Source organism: Prinia subflava, chromosome 8, assembly GCF_021018805.1.
Source record: "Prinia subflava isolate CZ2003 ecotype Zambia chromosome 8, Cam_Psub_1.2, whole genome shotgun sequence".
Taxonomy (NCBI): Eukaryota; Metazoa; Chordata; class Aves; order Passeriformes; family Cisticolidae; genus Prinia; species Prinia subflava.
The window spans coordinates 20,771,975-20,795,965 of NC_086254.1; the positions used below are offsets into that span (position 1 = coordinate 20,771,975).

Below are 23,991 nucleotides of genomic sequence, written 5' to 3' on the forward strand. Positions count from 1 at the left end.
CTATATTGGGGTGTGAGGGGTGCAGGACACACCTCAGGCAGCACAGCCCGTGCCGCAGAGCACACATCCCCATCCCGGGGCTCCCGATCCCGTTGTCCCGGGGCTCCCGATCCCTTTCCCGGGCATCCCCGCCTGCAGCGCGCGGCTCCCGCCGCCAGGGGGCGCTCCCGCCCCGGCCCGGCCCGGGGGCTCCGTGCCCACCGCGGCCGCCAGGGGGCGCTGCCCGGGGCCGCCTCACGGCGCCGGCCCCGCCCCGCCGCAGGTGACACCCCCACACCCCCCCGGCCCCACAGCCCCGCCCGGGGAGCCGCGGGAACGGTCCCGGTCCTGCCCCGGTCCTGTCCCGATCCCGCTCCCAGCCCGGCCCACATCCCGGTCCCGGCCGTCCCAGTGGCCGCCATGGCGGAGCAGGAGAGTTTGGAGTTCGGCAAAGCCGACTTCGTGCTGATGGACGCCGTTACCATGCCCGAGTTCATGGCGAACCTCCGGCTGCGGTGAGTGAGGGGCGGGCGGCGCGGCGCCCCTGCCCCGGGCTCGGCGGGTCTTCCCCTCACACACGGCCCGGCTGGGATGGAGTCTGAGGGGGGTGAGCGAACCGAAAGCCTCCCTGAGCCTCCTCCGCCTGCTGCCCCTCCGTGACTGAGCAAACCCACTCCAAAGTGTGTATTTTTCTATGAAATGGAAGAGCCGGGTAAAGAGGAGGGTGCTCAGGGTGCACCAAGCCCTGGGGGCTGCGGGGACTCTCAGTCCCCTCCCTGGAAAATCTCCCTCCGGAGTCACCTGCCTCGGTTCCCACCTCTCTCTTGGGATCATGGAATGGTTTAGGAGCGAGGGGATCTTAAGGACTTTCCTTTAGAACAGTATGTTGTTGATCTTCCCCTGTATCACAGAAACACGGGGTGAGCTGAGTTGAGAAGGGACCTTAAAGCCCCTCCAGTGCCACCCCTGCTATAGGCAGGGACACTTTCCACTGTCACAGGTTGCTCCAAGCCCTGTCCAACTTCCAGGGAGAGCCACAGCTTCTCCGGGCAGCCTGTCCCACTCCTCTCTGCCAGGTTTCTCGCCTGTGCTGACATTCTGCAAAGTTGCTTTGGAGAGAAAAAAAAAGAGCAATAAAAGTCACCAAGTCCAAGGTTGCTCCATCCCATGGGGAGCATTGCAGCCGCTCACTGCTGCGTTAACATTTCGTGATCTTTATGGTTTTATGTCCCTTGTAGACGTGGTGGGTGCTGGGAAGAACCACATTTTCAATTAAACACAACTAAATCCTGGGCAGCACTGATAAAGGACAGCCGGGGAACCCTAAGTCTGCAGCTGCTTTCCACTTTCCATTATAAAACATTCATGGGAGCACCTCCTGATAAACTCTTATGCCCCTGCTTGTGCAAGGATTTGATAATTGCCAAAGGGAAGCCTTTGGGATAAAAATGTGACTTGTTGGCTGTGTCCCACCGCTGTTCTGCTCAGGTTCTCCTGCCTGTTCCTGTCCTGCCTCTTGTGTTCTGGTGGATTTTGGAGTCAGTCACTTGTCAGGCCCCTGGTGTTGTTGGATGCATCTGAGAGCAGCTCTGGCAGTTAGATGGGAGATGGGCTAAGCTCCCTCAGCAGGCTTCAAGCTATTGAGGAAGGAGAATACGAAGCTTATCCAGACAATTGTGTTGCCTCCTCTGGATGAAATCTGCAGATTTTGAGATCTGGCTGCCACTGAGTGCTCGGGAATTTCTGTGCTACACAGCTACAGAGTGTACCTGTGCCCTGAGATGCTGCAGGATGAGGGCTCAGATCCTTTGGCGTGTAATAAAACCCAGCATACTTTAAGCATTTTTCCTTTTATATTTTGGATTTCTGTTTGGGCAGAGAAGGCAATTGTGTTTCAATATAAGAAAATAATAATAATGAGAATGGTTGAGCTTTGATTTCAGATTTAAATTAATTTTGCAGTGCCTCTAAAAGTTTAAATTTGTTTCTCATTTGTACGCTCCATGACGTTATAATTGTATTAGAAAGGGCTTGCATGATTGTAATTAGCAGGAAACTTGTGTGTTATGGTTTATTCTAGGGGTTTTATTCTTTGGTTAATGTGTTCTAGAAATCTAAATGAAGTATTGGAAACGGATTGATAGCTTAAAAATCAGTGTGGCATGTTGGTTGCCTTTAGGAATCTTTTGAGAGGTGCCTTGCAGGGACAGACTTTGCTAATTTCATGTGAAGGGATGAGAAGAACAAGCCAGCAGTCCCGGATCCTTACAATAAATATGCAACTTTGTGTATTTTTTTCTCTGTGCTGTTGCTGATGGTGCCTGAGGGTGTTGCCAGGACATCCCTGCGGTGTCTGATACACCGTGGTCGGGTTTAACTGCAGTGCCTTGGTCTCTGCACTCAAACCTACCCAAACCCAGGTTTATCCGCTGACAGCAGTTCAGACTTGAATTCTTCTCACTCGGCTGAGAGCTCTGCCTGAGCCTCAAGGTCCTCTGGTGTCTGTGCTGTGGGCAGAACAAGCTTGTGTCAAAAGCTAATTGATACTGTTAATTTTCCTAACCTTGGTGCTGTCATCCCCTGCCCCTAGGTCTGTCTGCACTGGGACATTTGGGAGAGCTGATGTGAACTCCCCAAAGTGTGGCCTTTCAGTAGAGCTGCTGAGCTCTGCTGGCGTTGGGCGCTGTGTGGTGGCCCTGGGCTGCAGCCCCTGGTGTTTTACAACACTCAGACAACACCTGCTGCTCACATGTTACTGCTCTGCAGAGGGCAGTGGACTCTTGGTGCTGACATGTAGGAAGCTGTGTGAGACCCAGCTCAGGACCTGCTCAGGGGTTGGTTGTGTCACTGTGGAGATGGCAGAGTCCCCTTTGTGCTGGCTGTGTGCTGAGCAGAGGGAAGGAGTTGCTGCTTCTCCGTCATGGAGTGCCCGTGGAGGGTTTGTTCAGTTTACACTGGGATGGGCTCCACCCTGTCCCATAAATCCAGCTTTCTGCCAGAGCTATTTTTGTTTGGGGTCACTGGCTGACCCAAGACGGGCTGTGCTGGATTTAGTTCCCAAGCAAGCCCAGATGTGGGTGGAATTGAAATCATACCAGTTTCGGTGCATGCAAGGATATTTCCCCAAGGATGTCTCTAGTGGGAAAAAGAGGAATGGTGAAGCTGCACTTTTCATTAGTGTAATATCTGAATGTAGTGGTGTTGACATGGGCTGGATGAGTGTGCCTGGTGGATGCAGTGTGAATTTACTACCTCATCTCCCAGCCCCAGGGCTCATGCCCAATTATTTGTAGATTTGAGTGACGATTCAGCAGGGATATCTCTGTGTCAGTGTCTTTTCGTGGTTGTTTCTTACAGCTACTTAATGAATGTTTCTTTGAACACTCAGCAGTTACTGCATGTTACACTTTATTGTAAGTAAAAGTCATCCTGTCCTTGAATTCCTGAGTCTTGAGTGCACTTCATCCCAGTGTCTGGTTGTGATTCTTAGTCATCAGAATAATTTTTAAAAAAGAAAAGCAGGACTATGGGAATGGTCTGTGTGGACTCAGTAGCTTTGTTTCTTTATAGTAACCTCCAAAACTGTAACAGATAATTGTTTCTGGAACGCTCATAAATCGGAATTATTAAAACAGCTGTATTTGAGTGTTTTGTGTGTCAGCAATTGCCCATCATCCCTTCAGTGAGTGTCTGCTCATCTCTGCACTGCTGCAGGAGTAATTGGCAATTCCATTCCCAGGATGGATTGATTGAAGGACTCCTTAAAAGGGAATCTTTTTGTGTCCAGCAGCTCTCAGGTCCTACCACTGGCCGGCAGGTATTTATCTGTAGTCAAGTGTTACCTGCTGGAAGTGATGATAGAACACTCTGGGCTTGGTAAAACTCTTTATTTCACTCTTTTGACTTAACATGACCATGCCTATTTCCAGACAGGTGGAGTGAGATGGTGCCTCTGGAAAAGGAGTGTTGATCTGGCCAGAGCTGCTCAGGTTTTGCAGAAATTGTGGTGTAGATGAAACTATTGAGTAAGAGAAGCAGGAAACTTCACCACCTCATTTTCTTCAAGCCACAGTGAAAATTTCAAGTAGTAAAAGTAACCATTTTAAATTTACTTCCTCATAAGGAAGCTTATTTTTCAGAAGTGTGAAATATTCTGGTTTATTAGGTGATTTCTTGTATTACAGTGCAAAGACCACTCACTGTTCTGTGCAGCTTGCATTTCTCTTGACAAACAGATCAAACTTCAGAGCATTAAAAATGGGATTTGTGGAATGCAAAGATGGAGTTCGTGAATTATCTGTTGTGCAGCCTTAGCAATGCCCTTGGGAGTCACTGCAGAGCAGTTCCTCCTCCCAGGAGTGTGCCAGGGCAGTCAGATGTGACCCATCTGCTCAGTGCCAGGCAATAGGATTCTGAGGGGGCAAACCCAGCACCCCTGAACCACTGGGAGTGGGAAACCACATGGAAACACAGCGAAAAGCAGACAATTACACAGGGCAGTGTTTGGAGTGCTCTGATGTGAGCTGTGTGCTCATGGTGTGGTGTTCCCACATCTGCATCGTGAGCAGGTGCTACCTGACTCATCCTCTGCTGATTTCTAGTGAGTTGCTCATTTTTCAGAAGCATTGTGCAAATCCCCTCTGGAACACAATAGCTCTGTGTCACTGTTATTAAAGAATTCAAGGATGTGCGAAAGGGAGACAGTGAGAGCACCTGGTGATGTGTAATGATTGTAAAATGAATTTGGGGTTGTTTTCCTCTTCGTTTAAGTACTTCCAGCATGAAAGCAGCTGTGGAAGGCTGTAGTTGCTACTCAGATAGTTGCTGGTCATCCCAGCCCACCTGAGCCTGGAGTGGTGCAAAGAGCTATGGGTTAATAGTCCTTGCAGTTGTCTCCCTGTGCACGTGGTGACTTCTGGCCTCCTAAAGCAGCATTTCCTAAAAACACAGTTCTGTGTTCACTTAAAAACACACCAAAGCGATTTTTCTAATGTTTCTCAACTATCTCACAAACCACAGCATTTTCAGATTAAGGCAACAGGTCTAGATCCGTATTTATTGCATGTCCATTTGAAACACAGATATTTGCTATGATTATTAATAGTTTTGGCATCAAGAATCTATATTGAAAATCTGGTTCTCCTGAAAATGTGCTGAAAGTATTTGGTGCTGAGGGAAGTGTTTGCTGGGCAGGCAGGGTTGAGGCATGTGCTGGAGTCCTAGAAAAAGGTTGGAGCAAACTGAATGGGGAATTGGGCTTTAAATGCTGCAGAGGGATATCTTGTAGGGGTTTTCTTGAGGTAGTTTGTGGAGGTTGTACCTTTTGGGCCTCTTTCAAAAAAGCCCCGTTGTTTTTCTGGATGATGTGTTGAGTTGAGGCCATTCTTTAGAATCCTAAAATCTCAGAATAGTTTGGGTTGGAAGAGACCCTGAAGTTCATCCGGTTCCACCCCCATGTCCCTTCCACTGGAGCAGGTTGCGTCAAGCCCCTAGCCTGGGACACATCCAGGGGAGAACTTTAAGTTCTGAAAGCCCAAACTTCTGTTCTGCCATTCAGTGTCCCCATGATCTGCAGACTGGATTGTTTTCCTTTTTCAGGTCTGGAAAAGCAAGCACAAGTTCAGGGGTTGAACAAATGCTTTTATTTGTCCCCATTTTCATAACCCATTAGGAGCAATTCTTAGCCCGGCTGTGGGTCGCATTTGTTCTTGCTCAGTACCACGCCTTTTCTGCTCTTCCCTTGATGAACCACAGTTGCAGTTTTGCAGTGAAGAGTGCTGTCTGTATTACACTGATACTTTTACGCTTCCTTATCTTTTGAGCACCATCTTAAACATTCATATTTGGGGTTGAAATTGCGGTGGGAGAGGTTTGGCTTCCCATGAGGTAATAAACTGTATTTAATCCCAGCAGAGGAATTATGTGAATGCTTGGTTTCATTTGTGCTTTTTCTAATGAAATATTCATGCTTCATAAACAAGCTTTCATGCCTTTAAGCCATTTTAATTTCCTCATTTTAAATAGTTATAAAGATTTGAATTGTTCATGTGGTGTTGGATTAAATAGCTGCTGGGAGGAGGTTGCTTTCTCCCTGGAGAGGGGCATCAGGACACTCCTTGCTCTACTCAGGCCAGCAGCAGTTGAGTCTCATCAGCCCTTCTTGGCTTTCTCAGAGTTGCTCAACCTGCAGGAGTCGTCTCATGTCACAGTTTGGAATGAATGGAATGAAAATTCCCCTTAGTCCATCAAAATTTGACTTATGAGCTTGGCCTGGAGCCAGCCTGATCTGCAGAGACGGGAAAGGCCATCGATCTCACTTAAAAAGGAAATCCCAAGCAGACAAGTAGCAAAGGGAGAATCCAGGCCAGCTTCCCGACTCCACAGGGACTCTTCAGCCCGTGGACACCTGGAGCTGCTGCGAGTGTGCTCCAGGATTCCTGACTGGAATTCCCATGAGCCAGGCTCCGAGTGAGGCCATGTCCAGCCTGGAGCTTGTTCTGCCTCCATCTGTGCTGAGTTTGTCTGGCTTCACTGGACCTTCCTTAGCACATCTGCCCTCCCTGCCTGATGAAAGCCTCCTTAGAGGGAAGTTTTACAGGAGTCTTTTTATAGCAGCTGGGTGAGGGAGTGTTTAATAATTTTAGCACCTGGGTGTTGAATACTACATGAGGTCAGATTTATGAATGAGATCAGTCTTTCAGGGTGCCTTGTACTTCTGAATTCTGAGGCTGCTGATACTGTGCCCCAGACCTGCTGGTCCTTCCTGCAGCTGCCTCTGGGCCTTGCCAGAGCACAGGTAACAACATTTAATTGTTGTCAGGTAGCAGCAACTTGGGGAGGGACATCCATGGCACGTGGCATCAGGTGTGAAACAAAAACCTGACAGAACCAATGAAGTAACCAGAACTGTGGGGGATTAGCTTAATAGGAAATGCTCTTTCTTGCATTTTTTAAAAGTCTTTTTTTCCTGCTGTCTACACAAAGTATATCTACAAAAATCAGCTGGTAATTTAGGAATTCCTCAACAGCCTTTTGGCTTTCATCCTTACTCTGCAATAATTTTGTAGATTCTGATGAAGTGCTGTAGGTTCTGAAGCTCCTCGGAGTTGCAGTGCATCTGTTTGGGATGCTGTCAAGTGGAATCCTGTTCTGGTTTTTGACTACCCCATGTTTGAGGTGGCTTGTGTAACCTGCATCATCTTAACTGGAGTGATTTGTCATCACCTGCTGAGTTTCACCAGCTGAACATTGACTCCCAGATCTGCTAAACTCCTACAGTAAATATTTGCTAATACTTCCAATAAGTCTCGGGACCTACTTCAGTCAAGAGGCCTTTGCACTGACTTCTGTTCAAAAATCTGCTTCTCCAGCTGGTTTTATTGATCTAACACTCACCAAGCTCTTGCATTTCTTTGACTCTTTGCATTTCTTCTGGCCGAGCAGGCTTTGACACCTGATACACTTTGAACTTAGTGATATTTACTTGAATTCCTTTAAAGATGCAGGTCTCACGAAGTATTTGGAGTTATATCATCTCTCTCTGCATCCCTCAGTCATGATCGCATCTTTTTATGGAATGAAGGAATTCTGAGGAGGGGAGAAGAAAACAGAAGTCTGCACATAGTTTTGCCTTGTAAATGTGAAGCAGGGGAACTGTGTGTCCCCTGGTGGCAAATGCTCATTTCCAGTCATCTGAAGCAAAAATACAATTTGTAAAGAAGATTTCTGTTTCTTTAAAGGCTTTTTTGATGAGATGTGATGAGATCTCAGCTCCTGATGCTGCTGTCACATCCTGATGTTCCTGTATTGGACCAGGTGTAAAAGTGTTCAGGTGTGGGGTTTTCAAGTTCTGAAAGAACGGCTTGGCTGTAAGGCTATTCTGTCATTGGGAGTGAAAAGGGAGCATTAGACTGACTTAACTTTTTTGAAAAGGCGTCATTTTTCTTCAAATCTAAGCCATTAAACTGTTCCTGAGATAACCTTTGTCCTGTAAGAATGAGGTTTTTCTGGTCTCTGAGTTGTTGAACCAGAGTGGTTCCTTTGGGTGGTGATTTAGATGGACAGCAGATACTGTCCTGTCAGAGCCCAGCTGAGGTAGGAGGAGGGCGATATCTTGGAAAGACCTTTTAAATAAAATAGTTGTTAATGATAAGACAGAGGACCCAACCCTATCATCACTGATGGTCTTGCAATGCTCAGCTTCTCAGGCTCAGCAGCAGAACTGACTAGGACATAGCAAGCCTGCTCTTGCTCTAACTCTTGGTGGTGGTAGTATTTTCCATTCTGCCCACAATAGTTTCTGAGCTTTTTCTTTCTGTGCAGACTTCAAAATTTCTCCTTGAACAGTGCTGGAATATTTGTTCATCAGTCCTGTTCTGCTGAAGTGTTCTGCCCACGTTTCCTGGCTGCTGGGATGCTGCTGACCTTCCCTTCTGGGTTTAAAAATTGCGGTGGCCTGCCCTATGGCTGCCACTTGCCCAGTGACACTTCAGAGAACAGTTTCTGTGTGACTGTTGGGCTGGTCTGATCCAGAGCTTTATTTCCACAAACATGTACCATTGGGTGAAAATATGGCATTAAACCAGTTCCATGTCCCTGGGCAGCCACTTACCTGCCACAGTGTCATTTCTCAGCCTTGGATGTGTCTTGCTCTACTCAGACATGTCAGCCATTGACTCCCACTGTCCCACTTGACCTTCCTTTCTCCTGCTGACTTCTCATATTTCTGTAACTGCAGTACCCTCCTGGTCATCCCGAATGACTCCTCTCTCCTCTCTCAATGTGTGCAGCTGGACACCTCTGCCTGGCTTTCCCCCTTGCTGTTGATGTCCCTTCAGCTCCCCAGCGTCATCTCTGATCTTGGGCTGATCTTCCCAGCCTTGCCCGTCTGTCAGCTGGAATTCCCTGGGGCTGGAGTGAGTGGGCTCCTCTGGACAGCCGTTCCCTTGTTCCACCTTCACTGTCAGACTTGGTCCTTTCTAGGCTTTTCCATCCCAAGCCACGTGCTGTTATTCCCTGTGGTGTGTCAGGCCCAAGCCTGAGCCATACACAGAGCCCAATCTTGCCCAGAGTCAGCTCACACTGATTTTTGTACTCATTCCTTCTCTTGTGCCTTGACAAACTTCCTTTCCCACTAAGCTTCTTTGGAGTTATCCACAAAGATTGCTTTTGCTCTCAGTTCTATCTCCTTCACCTATCTCCTTGCCTCCCTCCTGTTCCACCTCAGAACACAGCTTATCTCCTCCCCGTGTTTATCAGTTTCTCCCGCAGGACTGATCTGTGCCATGTCTGTCTGAGAACTTTCTGACCAGCATTCCTGTGCTTCTCTCTCAGACGCTCCTTTTGGTGTGCAAGAAAATATAACTTCCAGCAAAGACACTGCCTCCTCCTTCCATGTGTAATTTATGGAGCCCACACAAAGTGTGCCATGGCAGGAGGTTTGGAGTGCTGCAATCACTGATTATCGTGTTCATCTGCTCTAGTTGTTTCCTGGCTCCACGCTGGATCCCAGCCCGCTGGACTTCTTTTTCTCTTGGGTCTGGACAGAGCCTGCCCCAGTGTTACCCTGCTGAGGTTGTTCAGGTAGAAAATTACCTGATCAGAGTATCTTGATATGTTTAAGGTTGATTGTAACTTAACTTGGGCAACCTGAGTGCTCATTATATCTTCCTGGGAAACAAAAGCTGGAGATCTGTGCAATATGTGGGGTGTGATGTGCTGCTGGGGCTGGATGTGCTGCTGGGGCTGGTGGGCTTAACTCCATCTCCAGACACAAAGGATTTTTGCCCTTGCCCCCCCTGCATCTGTATTCACATCAAGCCAACTCAAGCTGTGGTTCACTGGAAGTTCTGGCAGAATTAATCCTTTTGTTCTGGGGCCTCTAACAAGAAGGTTTTCTGTCCCATTCTGGTGGAGAGCAGGTGTGCATGGCTACTCCTTGAATGAATTATGCTTTGAGGCACCAGCTGAAACTTTCAGGACAGGTTCCCTTTCAATATTTGCCTCCCATTACAGCATCAGTGCCTTCATCATTGCCCTGGGGTTTGTTTATGGTGCCCAGGACAAATTCCCAGCAGGGGAACTCAAGGAAACTCCAGCACTTCACTGCAGCTCAGGGAGCTCAACAGCCGGGCAGGAGTGAGAACCCATCCTTTAACAGCTACTGGAGCAGGCTATCTCAAAGGCAGCAAAGGCTGTCTCACCATGAACAGCAAAGAAAAACAAACTGAAACAAAAAATCCCCTTTCCCACTGTAGGAACTGCACGGCTTTCTTTGGGGAGAGTTCCTCCATGGCATTTGGAGGGGTAAAAACCGCGGTGGCTGTGAAAGCCTTCACACCACGGCCATCAAGGGCACAATGAAGCTTTCATTCTCCCCATCACATCGCTGAGATGTTTACACTAAAACTTTTGCTGTTATTCAGATTGCTACACTGCAGCTAAATAAGTTATTTGTTTACAAGAATGAATGATAAAGTAAATTTCACCTTCAAAAGAAAACTCCAGCTATGGTTTGCTTTGAAGGCCTCCCCTCCCCTGCACTGTTTATAAAGGAACTGGATATGGAGTTTATAAACTTCCGACGCGGGAAGTGCTGCCTTCCACTGCTCCTTAATACCAGCCTCTTTGTGTGTTGTTGCTTCTTGATCCTGGCTGTAAAGATCAGGGGAGCAAATGAAAACAGGTTCCAAGAGCTGTAAATACATTTTAGGCCCCAGAGGAATCCCAAAACACCAGACCTGGAGCACCAGAGTCTTCCAAGTGAACTTGCTTAGAAAAAATATTGCCCCTGCACCCTGCGGAGAATGTCCTCCCTTGTTTGCTTGTCAGACTGTCAGAAGGACACTGTGCTGCTTTTCCTTGTGCTTCCAGGGACAGAAGAACCCCCTGATTCTTTTAAAGCTGGATGTAAACACCTCCTTGGAACAGTAGCTGTTAAACTTTGTTGAAAAGTGCTTAGCAATGACAAAAAAATGTTATTTCCGAAAGGATCTCTGTAGCATTGAGGGCTTTTTTTTTGCAAATGAAAGTCCAAATTTACCACAAAAATGTCCCTGTAACCTCTTATAATTCAAAACATATTCCTTGCTTTTCAAAAGCACAGGCAAATTACCAGGGAGCCTTTCTAAAATAAGCCCGAGGTTGGATGTTTGACTTTGCGGACAGTGCTGCTTGATAATCAGCGTTTCCTTTTTTGAGTTTGCCTGTGTCGCAGTCAGAAAGGAACTTTGCTCTGTGTGGGTTCTGACCTGTTCCAGGTGAGAACACAAACAGTGCCTGTGCTGCACTACTGGGATAGAAACAGGAGTGTCCCTTCCTCTAACTTACACATTAGCATTTGTGTCTCCAGCAAAACAAACAGTGGAAATTTTGTCTTGTTCTTGTTTTCTGGGCCATGCTGCATCCTGGCTTTCAAGGATGCAGACATTCCTGAGCTAGACATCTCCAGTGTCTGGCAGCTGGTGCTCTGACTTTGTGTTGGTTACGGAACTTAAACCCCTCTGAGGAAACGCCAGGGAAAAGCAGATCTCTGTGAAGTGTAAAGCTTTTAAACCTGGTATAAACCCAGAGAGCTGGGCTTGGTAGGAAACTGAAGGAAACCTAAACAATTTTGAAATTATTAAGACTATTTGGCTTCATTTTCCCAATCAGTGGATAGAAAACGTGTTTTCCATTAAGGACTTACATCTTTGGAGACTTAAAGGGGGCACTGCTTATTGCCAAAACAAGTCTTGTTTTTCACCATGTATCTTGGCTGCCTGGTTTGATTTTTGATGCTGTCCCTGCATCCCTGCAGGCAGTGACGGGGAGCTGGTGCCAGACTGTCACCTGGAATCGTGGGTGCTGTGGGGTTTGGTGCTTGTGCCCTGAGCAGTGCCAAGCTCCAGATGGCTGGCAGGAGTGGGAAGGCCAGGAAAGAGTGATGGGGGACACCCAGCTCCTGAAAGATGCTATGGGTATCGTGTCCTGCCGTGCGGGAAACCTCAAATCTCAAATCTTTCATAAACCTAAAGAAAGCCTGATTGTTTTGTCCTGTTTTTCTGCTGGGTTTCTGGATCTTGGATGCTCTGATGGAGGAGCCGAGGTGGCACCCGCTGCTCTCTGGATGAGCCATTGGAGCAGGAAGGTGTTCACTGTTCCCAGGGCTGCTCTGAGGGGATAATGTGGGCCTGGGGCTCTGCTCTCACACCACAGGCTGTGATTGACTTCAGGGGCAGCCCAGATGTGTTACTACTGAATTTAGGGAGAAAACTTGTGTCAGTCTTGGTCTTCTCCCAGGAATTCTGTCCGTGACTGATTGGTAATTGGCTGCTCAGCTGCTTTCCTGAAAGGCTGTTTATGGAAGTTCGTGAGCAGACCCAGTGCAGATGGACGCATCTCTTGTTCTAGTGGACAAACAAAAATGTGTGGTGTTGCAAACTTTGAGGCTGAATCATGGAAACTGCAGAATTGGGACATAATATTTCAAAATGTTAAATTCCATCTGATACATTTTAACCTTCTGACTTTCCCGTATGGTCCTTGTACCTAGAAAAAATAACAGAAATTAAATGCTGTAAACTTGGTGAATTTTAAGACATTCTGTGACACCTTGACCAAATTAAAGGAATCATTTGCTAGGGTTACATTTATTAATGTGCACTTAAACCTCAATAAATCACAGGAGAGATAAGTGAACAGGTTCTTGCAGAAAGACTGGCTTGGTCAGTGTCAGGTTTATGTTGTACAAGGGATGTTGGAAGATCAAACAGTTAAGCAGTCAGATCAGTATTTGTTGGGGTTTTTTATCAAGACACCTTTGCTGCCTTTTTTGAAGGCTCCTCTTTACCTGTCCCTGGTTATGTGACATAAATTTTGTGCTGACAGTAATTCCCACAGCACCTTCCCATCCTTTGTGCCGTGCCAAAGGATGTTTCGCCTCAAGTGCCAAATTCTCTCGTGTCTTGATGAGCAGGGTAAGCCCCAGAACCAATCTGGGAAAGCTTTCAGGGGAAAATCTCCCCACCTCCTCCTTCCTTTCATATGTAGATGTACTGGCTGGCCTTGTTTAAGACAAACGAACAGCCTCTGTTTATCCTAATGAGGTACTTGATGTGGAAACTGATAGCACTAATGGCCAGATCCCAAATAATTTGCTGTGTAGGAAAATTGCCCAATTGTGCCCACCCATCTGGTCATCCCTGGGTGCCACATGGAGAGTGGGAGCCTTTGATTCATTCCCTGAGTAAGGGAGTGCAGTGGATATTCTGCAAACGAAAAGTTTCTGTCACTGAAGACAGAGATCGCTTTGTGTGTTGACCTGGGTTTTGATACTCTTTGTACCCTCCACTGCTATGAGTGCCAAATAGTTTATTTTTTTCATCGGGGGAGAAAGCAACTTGAAAAAACATCGGATCCCACATCAGCTACAAACCACCCATTTATCCACGAGGACAGGGGAGGAACAGTGTGATGGAGCAGCACGGGCAAACGCAAGTGTTTTCTGGTTTTGTTCTGCTCTCTGATGTTTAAACCTTTCAGATATTCTGTGGTAGTTTCCAATTCACAGTGACGAAAGCTAAAAACCCCTTAATGAGGGTGATTGTATTCTTTTTACTCTAACAGGCTGTATTTTATGAAAAAACAATGGTTATCATGATACACATGGAATAGATCACAAGGGGTGAAATTTATTTCTCAGACTTGTTTTTCCCTCCCTGCTCAGTGTTGCTGCCACTGCCACTGTCCCCTTGGGTTGTCTAGGATTAACTTCTCCTGCCATGGAGTTTTTACACCAAGGATTTTGACTTTGAAATTGCACCTTTCACTCAGAGGGGAGAAGTGGAGTAGTTTTCATTCTCACAGAAATTTTGAATGAACACTGAGAAAGTAATGACAGCAGATGGATTTTTATGGAGTGGGGAATGTCAGAATTGCCTTTCACAGGAATTGTATTGTCACACAAGAACTGAGGGGTTTCAGGAGGGATGTCCCTGCCCTTAGGGGCTTTCAGGTGCTGGTGTTAATGCCTGGGAAGTAATTTGGCTGGAAAAAGAATCTTTTCCTTCTCTGCTCAGGATCCCCAAGCGCCTTCCAGGGTGGGAACTGGTGGCACTGGTGGCACCAGGTGATGCTGGGTGTCTTGCTGGCATAGGGTCACACACGTTTCTCAGCATTCAGTTCCCACTGACCCCTTCCCTTCTCCTACCTGTCCTGTTAGAGATCTTGGGGAAGGTCTCAGTGGACACCTTCTTTTCTGAGCTGTTTTATCATAAAGTGTTAAGGGATTGGAAGGGATCACTTAGTCCCAGGATGGGCAGGAACACCTCCCACTAGACCAGGTTGCTCAAGGCCTCATCCAGCCTGGCCTTGACCATTTGCAGAGTTGGGGCATCCACAGCCTCCCGAGGCAGCCTCTTCCAGTGCCTCATTATCCGCAAATAAAAAATTTCTTCCTAATATCTAACCTGAATTTCTCTTTTTTCAATTTGTACCCATTCTGCCTTGTCCTGTAACTGCAGTTCATGACAAAGAGTCCCTCTCCAGCTTCTCAGTAGCCCCTTCAGACACTGGAAGGTGCTGTGAGGTTTCCACACAGCAGGAAGGTCTTCCCTTCCCCCGGCTGTGTTAATGTTAATTGTATTAAAGTTTCCTTTCTAGCATGATTTTCTTGGTTCAGCCTTGGAGGGCTGAAAGGCTGTGTCTGCTCTCAGCAGCCTCTGCTCCTCTGGGAGCCACAGAGACCCAGCAGTGTTACCCCAGTGCCACTCCTTGCTGTGCTGTTCCATTCTGTAATTATGCCCAGGATTAATCACTTTCTGGTACTTCTGGATGCCACTGCAGTGTTTGTCACTCATTTGCTTCAGGGGTTTCACATTTTCAGAGTGTAACTGGCCACTCTTAAACGTGCCTTGGATTTTTCTTGTTAGATTTCCCTTGAATGGCATCACAGAGAAGTTGAAATAGCAATAAAACCCACTTCCTATTAAGTGGATACCATCTTGTCTCGCTGTGACTTGCTTTCTTACCAAGTGTATTGTGGGATCTCATGAAAACTCATTTGTTAGATCACACTTATGAAGATACTTTAGGTGCTTTGTTCCTCTAATTCCAAATATAACCATCCTGTGATCTTAACCAACTTTGCTTTAAAATTTTCCACCTGGAAATTACCCCGTGGCAAATTTGGCCAACACCAGTGGCAACGTGAAGGTGGCTTTTTTTTGGTTATGGACTTAGTTCCTTGTTTTCTGTGTACAGATATGACTGTGGTTGGGGAGCACTTTGGGATTTCCTCCAAAGGTGACTCATGTTTGCCAGATCCACCTATAGCAAAAATAAGCCAGGCCATTACAGTGTGTATTATTTAGGCTACTGAATATTTTATCCATAGTCAGTGAACTTTCCCTGGTAGCCTCCATGGGTTAGTTTACTCTTCTTCTGCTGTTTGTCCACCAAAGAGCATCAAACCCCGCGTGTGAGGCTGGAGGGTGTCTCCATTCCTGGTTTTGAGATTCCCCTGTGCTCCCGTCTGCCTTGGTTTTGTAACTGGGAGTGGAGATTGCCCAAGGTCACCTTTGAGAAAGCAACACTGTTATTGCTGACAGTCCTGTGCCTCCTGGCTTGGTTCTGTAGACCTGGGACTGCTGCACGCAGCAGCCTGTGGGAGTCCTCGTGGTTAATGAGTGCTAATTCCCTAGATAGGGCCAGGTTATCTCCATTTCAGCCAGAGTTTCGCCTTGCAAAACCTCGGCTGCAGCAAGGAGCTGGTGGTGGGTGGTGAACTGGTGGTAGTGGCGTTTCACAGGAGCCGTGGAGCTGACGGGATAGGTCTGAGAGAACCAGGGGGAAAAACTCTCAGTCTGGAACCTGTGCGGTGTGGATCCTCCCAGAGAGAACTGGTCTGACTGGGGACAGGGATAATCTCATTGCCACTGAGAGCGACATCTCTTGAAGCATGCAGAGGTGGGGGCAAAGTTCCTCATGCCTTACCCAAAGCAAGATCTTCCTGCAGAAACTTCCTCACCAGCAGCAGCATCTGCAGCTGGGCCTGCGGTGGCAGCTGGCAAATACTGCTGTCATGAACTTCACACAACTGGAACAAAAGCTGAAAAGATTTGTGGCTGCAATTTTTCAGCTCAAGACACTCTTTCCCATTCTTTTCTATTCTCCAGCATTTTGTTGCTGACATCTTTGTCCACCAGCTTCTGGCCCTTTTTAAACAGTTTGTGTGGAGCCAGGAGCAGTTGCTTTGCTGTGCCTGTATCAGGGGTGTTTATGGAATTCCTTTTGAAATAAACGAAAGGTTAAATGGAAGACAGTTGTCTCCACTTATGGATTCTGTGGGTGAAGTTGAACACTTGGATCTAAACAAATGTGTGAGCTCTGCATTTCCCAGGATGAAATTGCCTGGTTATGGTGCTTCTTCCTCCCCCCCCCCACCCCAATTTATGGAATTACTTCCTAATATTTACAGATATTATTTCCTAAAAGGAGATTGTTATCAATGCTTTAGTGCCCCCTCAGAGCTGCAGCAACAGGGTGACCTAGCTGGGTTCATTCCTCCCCATTTAAATTCCTCCTGTGGAAACAGGAATAATTCCTTGGCCAGAGAAACGTTTCCAGCCGTATCCCACCTGCCCGGCAGTGCTGCGGCTTCCCCGGGCTGCGGTGGTGGAGTCCGGGCAGGGAGGAGCTCCGCAGGCCGGGGCCGAGCTCCGCTCCACCCTTGGAAGCTGCGGCTGCTGCGCTGCCCTTCCCCGGCGCTGGCAGGGCCGGCTGGGTTGTGTAACGTCCTGCAGGAGAACCGGCTCCGGGACACAGCTCCGCCGCAGTGATTAATCGGGGAAACATCTAACAACCTTAAATGGCAGCAAATTTATTTTGGCAGGTGGAGACTGAGAAAGTCCCTGCTGCCACGGAGGGAGTGTTGCTCTGAGGCGCTCAGATCACATTTTGTTTGCCCTAACACTTTCTCCGGTCTCAAACTCTTACCACTGCACTGAAATCTCCTTTTTACACATCTTTGTGCCATGATTCCCACTCAGGTCAGAACACGGGGTGACTTTTTTCCACTGCTTCTCGCCCCAGAGAATGCAGCACTCGTACCTGTGGGTTCGGGTCCCCCTGCAGTGCTGTGGTGACAGCCACAGCTCTGTGCTCGGGTTTGTCTTTCCAAGCCTTATGAACTGGCACTGCAGATAATCCCGGATGGCCTCTGGACACTGGGCCAGGGTGAAGTAATGCACCAGCCTGCCAGACCAAACATTTCAAATATTCTTGTTATAATCTTTCTGAAGGTGAATAAGTAACTGGGTTCATCTGAGAGAGTTCTTTAGGAGTGCCCTGGATTAAAACTGGGTTTTAGATTTAGTGGGATAATAGCCCACCTTTAAAAGATCCTTGATAAGCAAGTGATAAGGGAGAATTGATTACTCTGAAAATTTTATTAATATTCAATATCAGAATTACTTTTTATTCAAAAGCTCCAAATTCTCAGCATTTTTTCTGTATATTTTTAATTGGAATTTAGTTTTGACTTGAGGAATAATTTGCTGGATTTTTTCTTTTTTGATCTTCTTGTTGGCCAACATGAGTTTTGTTGGTGTACCCATACATTTCGTGAAAGTTTGTTTATTTTACTGAGGCTCTGTTCAGGGTAGAAAGTACATACCTAAACCCTAATTTGATATGCTCTAGAAAACTTTCAGCCTCTCTTTAAGATTGCAGTGGTTAGGTAGGACTAAAAATGACTGTTTCTATCATGTTGCTATTGCTCGAGGTGCACTGGCTGTGGTTATGGGGGTGTTCTTAATTATTAAATTAATTTCTCTTTACCAGCAGGAGTGGTACCAGTGTTGTTTGCTTCCAACCCTGTGCTAAAGCAAAGGCATCAGGAGGCAGGAACTGCACACCACCAAAAACCCTGAGCTGGTGTTTGCCTTTAAAAAACCCAGCAGCACGGATTTGAGACAGTCAATCTCCCTGCACACAGACGAGCTGTTAGTCTGGCAGGATGTAATTCCATTTTCCTGAGTAGTTTGATTTCCTTTTGGCCTGTCTGTGCTTCAGCTCGTCACTGCTCCTGTGCTGAATTGATGTTGACTCTAAGGTAGTTTTCTGAGTAATTCAAGCAAAGGATATTTGTGAAAAGATTGTGATTTGCTTTTATCTATAGCAAATGCATGCTATCAAGAGAACTTATAAATGCTAAACTTCTAGGCCCATCTGTACATAATTTTCCAAGTCACATTTTATGGCTGCACATGATGGCTGCAGCTCCCAGTGCAGAGAACCAGCTGGCAGACACTGTTCCTTGGTTTTTAATAGGGTCTGAAGGCACAGCACACGTCTGACACAGCCCAGAGACTGTCATGGCTTAGGAGTTCATTCAGTTTACTTTAAATCTTATGGCAAGTCTAATTTCAGACATGTTGGTTTCCTCAGAAAGCTTTTGTTAGTTTGGCTAGTGGCCACATTATGTAAGATATAATTATTTGGCCTCAAAGTAGTGATTTCAGCAAGGGCTCAGTGTAAAGCTGGCTGTGGGCTGTGTTGTGGCAGCACCATTCCAAGTGACACAGGTGAGGTGTGGCCAGAAAGGCTCTGGCTCCTTGGTACCTGTGTCCTGTTCCCCTCCAGGTGCCTGTGACTGTTCTCAGTGCAGACAGGGAAACCAGAAAACAGCCAGGAAAACCTTTTCCATGTTTTCTGAAGGGCTTTGTGGCTGCAGCTGGTAACTCCCATGCAACTCTTCTTCTCATGGACATGCTCTAAGAGGTGCCACAGCCAGGGCTGATGCCAGAGCAGCCCCTGGGGAGTATCTTGGGTGGCTTTGCCTCTCTTTTTGTCTGGGTCTGACCAGAGCTGTGTTCAGAGAGTCAAGGGCTCTGGTTCTGCTGGCACAGTAGCCACAGCTGAGGTGTTTTTAAGTCTGTTTTCTTGATATTGAAAAGAATTGTTAGGAACCTCCTTAAATTCCCTTTAACCAGCTACTTAATTTTCCATTTTTTGTTTTTTTTTTCCTTTGCCCTAGATGGAGTCAGTCGAGGCAGTCTGGAATAACGTGTGTGGAATCGACAGGCCATGTTCTGTCACACACAGCTTTCCTTTGAGATGACCTTTAAGCCTTGTATTGGTTGCATTTCCATTTAGGGAATCCGTGAGCTATTGGATATTATTGTGGGGGGGAAGGCTGAGATAGAATCTGAATTTTCAGTGTTTGTTTTCTGATAGTAAATTGCCTTCTTGCATGTCATCCAAGAGTTCACACAACCAATACTCCAAGCTGGGCTGCTCTCAGAGGTGGCAGCAGCAGGAGCAGCTCTTGGGCTGAGGAGCTGCGTGGGGCAGAGCAGGGACACCCTGAGCACAGTGACAGGGGACACAGGAGTGGTGCCCTGCTCACACCCTGCTCACGTTCTGCAGAAGGCAGGTCCCTGTTGGGTCATTCTGTCCCTCTCCCTCAAACATGGAATTCTGGGACAGCAGAGCTTGGCAGGATCTTGATTTTATCAGGAGCTTTGGCCTGTGCTTGTCAGTGCAACTCCAAGTTTCACTTTAGTGTCTAATCCTGTTTTGGAAACTCACTTCCTTTTCCTCCTCTTGTGCCATTTGATGGTTTAGATGCACTGTTTTCATGATGTTTCACTACAGTGTTGAGCATAAACTGTGGTTTCCTCGGAGTTCTGCAGTGTTCACGTCCATAGCAGTGAACGGGGATGGTCCTGGGGCTCAGTGCTGCTCTCCCTGCAGCTCCTTCAGCCAACCCCTCCCGCACCTTCCTCCCTGGCTTTCCTGGCAGGAGCAGTCCTGGGGGATGCTCTGGCACAAAGATCCCTCTGTCCTAACAACAAAGAACAGTCCTGCATTCCTGTGTGAACGTTTGAATTTTCTCAGTCCTAAGACAAAGCAGGGAATGTTACCAACAGTGCAGGAATTAAGTTGCTTTAAAGTGTTTTTCCTGTCTAAAGCTTTTAAGACTCTGGGAGGTGGGGTGAGCTCTCATCTTGGGAAAGCTCAGGTTAGTATTATGTGGTCTAAATACATGTCATGTCTTTAGTACTGATTTATCAGGTACTGTAGGAATGGAACAAGCCAGTGACTGCTGACAGACCACCTTGGCCACAGTGGCTGAGGGGTTAATTTTCAAAGTCACATCCTTTTACTGAAGGTACCAGTCTGACACTTGTTTTGCTGCAGAGGAAGGTGCAGGTCTTTCTGCTGGAGGGTTTTGTGGTCACAAGTCACTGAATCTGGTTTACAGCTATTTTTATTGTCTTCATTTCCTTCAGATCTATACAGGATGCTTGTGCTCTTAACGTCCTGGTTTTTGCTGCGATTCTGTGGGTGCCAGCTGTGAGGGAGGCACTGCTGTAATTGCAGCTCTGCCTGGGAGTGCCAGCACCTTGTGTCCTGCTGCCGTGTGAGGCCTCTCTGTTTGAAACAGGCCCTTGTTTGGATGCCTCCCTGAATGATCTGTCAATAGCTGAAATAATACCTTGATCCCAGAGTGAGTGGTGCTGCCAGAAATGCCTCTTGCTGGCCTGGCCTGCCCGGTGTCACAGCTAATAAATAACCTGTCCTGGTGCTCCCAAACTGCCCTTCCCGTGCCTTCAGAGTGCCGTGGTTCCCTCTGCTGGGGTGGGTACAAACCATGGCTTCATGGTGGGAACACCAGCACAGACAGCTGCCCAAATTCTGGCTGACTGTGGCTAAAATCGTGGCCTAGCTGGGCTTCTCTCTTCATTGCTGTCAGCTGTGATGCAAAGACAGTTGTGTCTAACCATTTCCCTCCCCCCTTTTTGTTTCCTTTTAATTAAGCTTGGGTACCATGTGAAAGAGAGAGGCAGGAACACGAGGAGGCACGAACCGATTCAGGGTTCAAGAGGCAGCAATAGAAGTGCTATTATGAGTGAGCAATGGCTTGTAAAGGGCTCCAATCTGCTAATGTAGGTTACTGGGTTGATACCATTGCTTTAATAACGGTTCTTTAGTCTGGTTAGATGTTTTGACATCCTTTCAGCTTGACTGTGAGGGATTGGTCCCTTGTGAATTTTGGATTATTTCTCCAGGTCGCTTTTCCAGTTGCAGAACCTGTGTAATAACACTGAGCTGCAGAGCACGCTGCTGTTCCTGATCAAACTGGGACGATCACAGCCTCAGTAATTGCAGTGGTGTTGATGTAATTATCACCCAACAAGCTGTAATTTGAAAATGGGCCCCACTGCTTGGCCAATGTGGTGCTGCAGTTTGGAAGCTTTAAAAATACTAATCCCTTTGTTTTGTTATACACTGCTTATATCTGATCAGCCTGTGATGAAAACCTCCCACGTGCCCTTTGCCTTGTAATTACACATTTACTACCAATCGATGTGGGGAAAGTGCAGCAGGAGCTGTGTTTAACTAAGCAGTCCTGCCCTCGGTGCACTTGCTGCACGTGCCATATGCTGTGTGCTGGGCTGTGTATCAGCAGCTGGTCAGTGTTTGATGGAGTGCTGTCCCAGCACTGAGGGGTTTTCCCTACGGAGGGTGCTGGGAACAGAAGGAAGCACTGTCTGATACCTTTGGAGACACAAATGTTGCACAGCCAGGGCAGTCTCATCTTGGTTGCTCATACCAGAGCATCTTAGGTACCTGTTCTCCCAGATCTCTTTGGAAACAGGCTTCCAACAGGTGTCAGGAAGGGCTTTAGGAGCAAAACAATTTGAACCCACGCAGCTAAACCAGGGATACAAGTCCTGCCCTGCACCTTGAAGCAGTGATCAGTATGTGAGGAGGCAATAACTGATCAAAAAGGATCCCAGATTTCTCCAAGTCACCCTGATTCATGGTGGTGATGGTTTATACTGTGTGTGTTGTTACACTGTTTGAAACTGAAATGGTGCTTTACATTCTCAGTAACACCTGGGTGTCAGCACCCTCTTCTTTCCTGACTTACTGAGGAAGATGAGGGGCTTAAAACAAGATAGTCCAGCAGTAGTGAGTTAATGTTTAGTTGTAGTAATATCTGGTTTATTTCCTGTACGGTTAATCCTCAGCTGTCCTGGAGTGGGTGATCTGGTTGCAGATTAACCACAGCGCTGATAAAGGTGCACGTGAGCTCCATTCAGAGGCAGCTGGGTCCTGGCAAGGCTCAGCAGCCCAGGTGTGGAGCTGGGGGAACGTGCCCGTGCTGCTTCCCGGTGGGAGCTGCTTCCTCAGCCTGTGGAGCTCCATCTCATGAGGCTGCAGAGCTGAGGGGGCTCTAAGCAGAGAGGTTTTAGCCTTTTGACACCTCATTCCCTGAGCAGGAGCCCTGGAGAGAAAGCTGCAGGGGTCTGTCAGGAGGCAATCCCCACTTCTGCAGTGTGGGCACCATACAAGGGTTACTGGTGTTAAAATCCTTTATCCAGTCCGTGGAAACCTGGTCAGTCCAGCTGATGAATCAACCCCCAAAGTTGAGCTGCATGAATGCAGATTCCCAGGGAGGGTTTTGGCTGGTGAGCCAGGAGCAGGGCTGGCAGCTGGGAATGCATGGTCTTGACGGTGGTTTGGTCAAGCAGCCGTGGCTGCAGGGCTGCTCCAGTGGAAGAGGCGTAACCTGGCCTGCACAGGTACCCTGTGGGAGCAGAGCTCTCCAACAGAGCCCTGGCGAGGACTGCTGCAGGGGCTGGGCAGCGGCTGCTGAAACCTCTGCTGGGCCAGGGGCTGGTGAGGACACTGGGCTGGTGGGGGGAACAGAATCTCCTGCAGGGATCACAAAACTGAAGTAGCTGTTGTAAAACAAGGCTCACAGCATCGGCGGTGCCCGGCAGGGGAGGTGGTGCCCCAGCCGAAGGTGCTGGATCCCAGTGGACACAACCCAATTATGCAGAACGCTGAGCCATTCATTTCCTGCTGAGTAATGGGCTGTGAATGGCAGGGTCATGGATCAGCGCAGGGGGTGATGAGAGGACACCGACCTGTGTGACACCAGGCACCAGCTCGGGGAGCTGCATGAGGTGCCTGGATGCTCTGGGAGGAGATGCACTCAAAAAAACAGAGGAAATGTTGTTATGACTTCATAAGATACAAGCAGGTTTTGTTATAATAGCTATAAACAGGTTTGTGTCTCTGTATTTAATGCAGGATAAATGAGAAGAAATGGAGATAGTTAATGGGGTATACAGTTATGGGTGGTTTCTGGAGGACAGTAAATCAAGTCTGAATTAATAAACTAAAAGTGGAAGCAAACCCCCAAACCTGAGCTAATGGAATTACACTGTGTTTGTTATCTCCTCTCCCCCAGCCTTCCTTCTCTCCCCACTTCTGCTCCTTCCCCATATCCCCACCAAAAAAAAGGGAAGGAGAAAGAATTTAAGGGCTAACACTGGTGAAGGAGCATTGGGTGGGAGAGGGAAGGCGATGAGCTCTCCTTGCTGGCTGGGTGCACAGGTGGGTTGTTTGTTTGGACAGACTGACCCTGTGTCCTGCGGCTTCCACTCCAGTGCTTGCAGAGGCCACTCAGGATTCCTCATACTCAGCTAGGAAGGATCTGTTGTTCTCTTCTCCGGAGCTGGATGAGCCACAGCCCAGATGAGCTATTTCCAGACTCCTCTTCCAGTGGTGTTAAACTGTTTTGGATCCCTGGTCTGTCTTGCTTGAGGTTACATCAACAGAACTGGACTAAGGGAAGGATTTTTCTTGTCTCAGGTTACTGGACAGTTCAGGAGGGTTTTTGCATGGCCCATTTCCTGGAACTGTTGGCATTTCCACTGCTGAACTGGGATTATTTTAGGACTGAGACAGACATTTCACTCCTCAAGCAAATACTTTCAAAAGACAACTCATGCTTGCATGAGAGGGAAGGAGGAGGGACAATTAGCTGGGTTTTACCTCCTCTGGCCTGGGACTTTGAGAGAAGTGTAGATAAGGTGATAGTAACTGTCCTTATCAGCATAATAACCGTGCAGCTTATCAAAGCTGTTGATTTTCTATATGTAGGAGCATTTCCTTAACTGACAGTGCCACTCTGTACCCAACCAGAGGCCAAAGAATGGTGTTTAAGATGAG

General features: G+C 47.5%; 1 protein-coding gene across 1 annotated transcript in view; it reads left to right on the forward strand.

Moving 5' to 3' along the window:
- Positions 1-283: 283 nt before the first annotated feature.
- Positions 284-23,991, forward strand: part of MYO1D (myosin ID) — a 160,659-nt gene continuing 136,951 nt past the window's right edge. Inside the window, exon 1 of the mRNA XM_063404055.1 lies at positions 284-494. Coding sequence (XP_063260125.1) covers positions 400-494 — 95 coding nt within the window. The 5' untranslated portion in view covers positions 284-399. The remainder of the gene's footprint in view (positions 495-23,991) is intronic.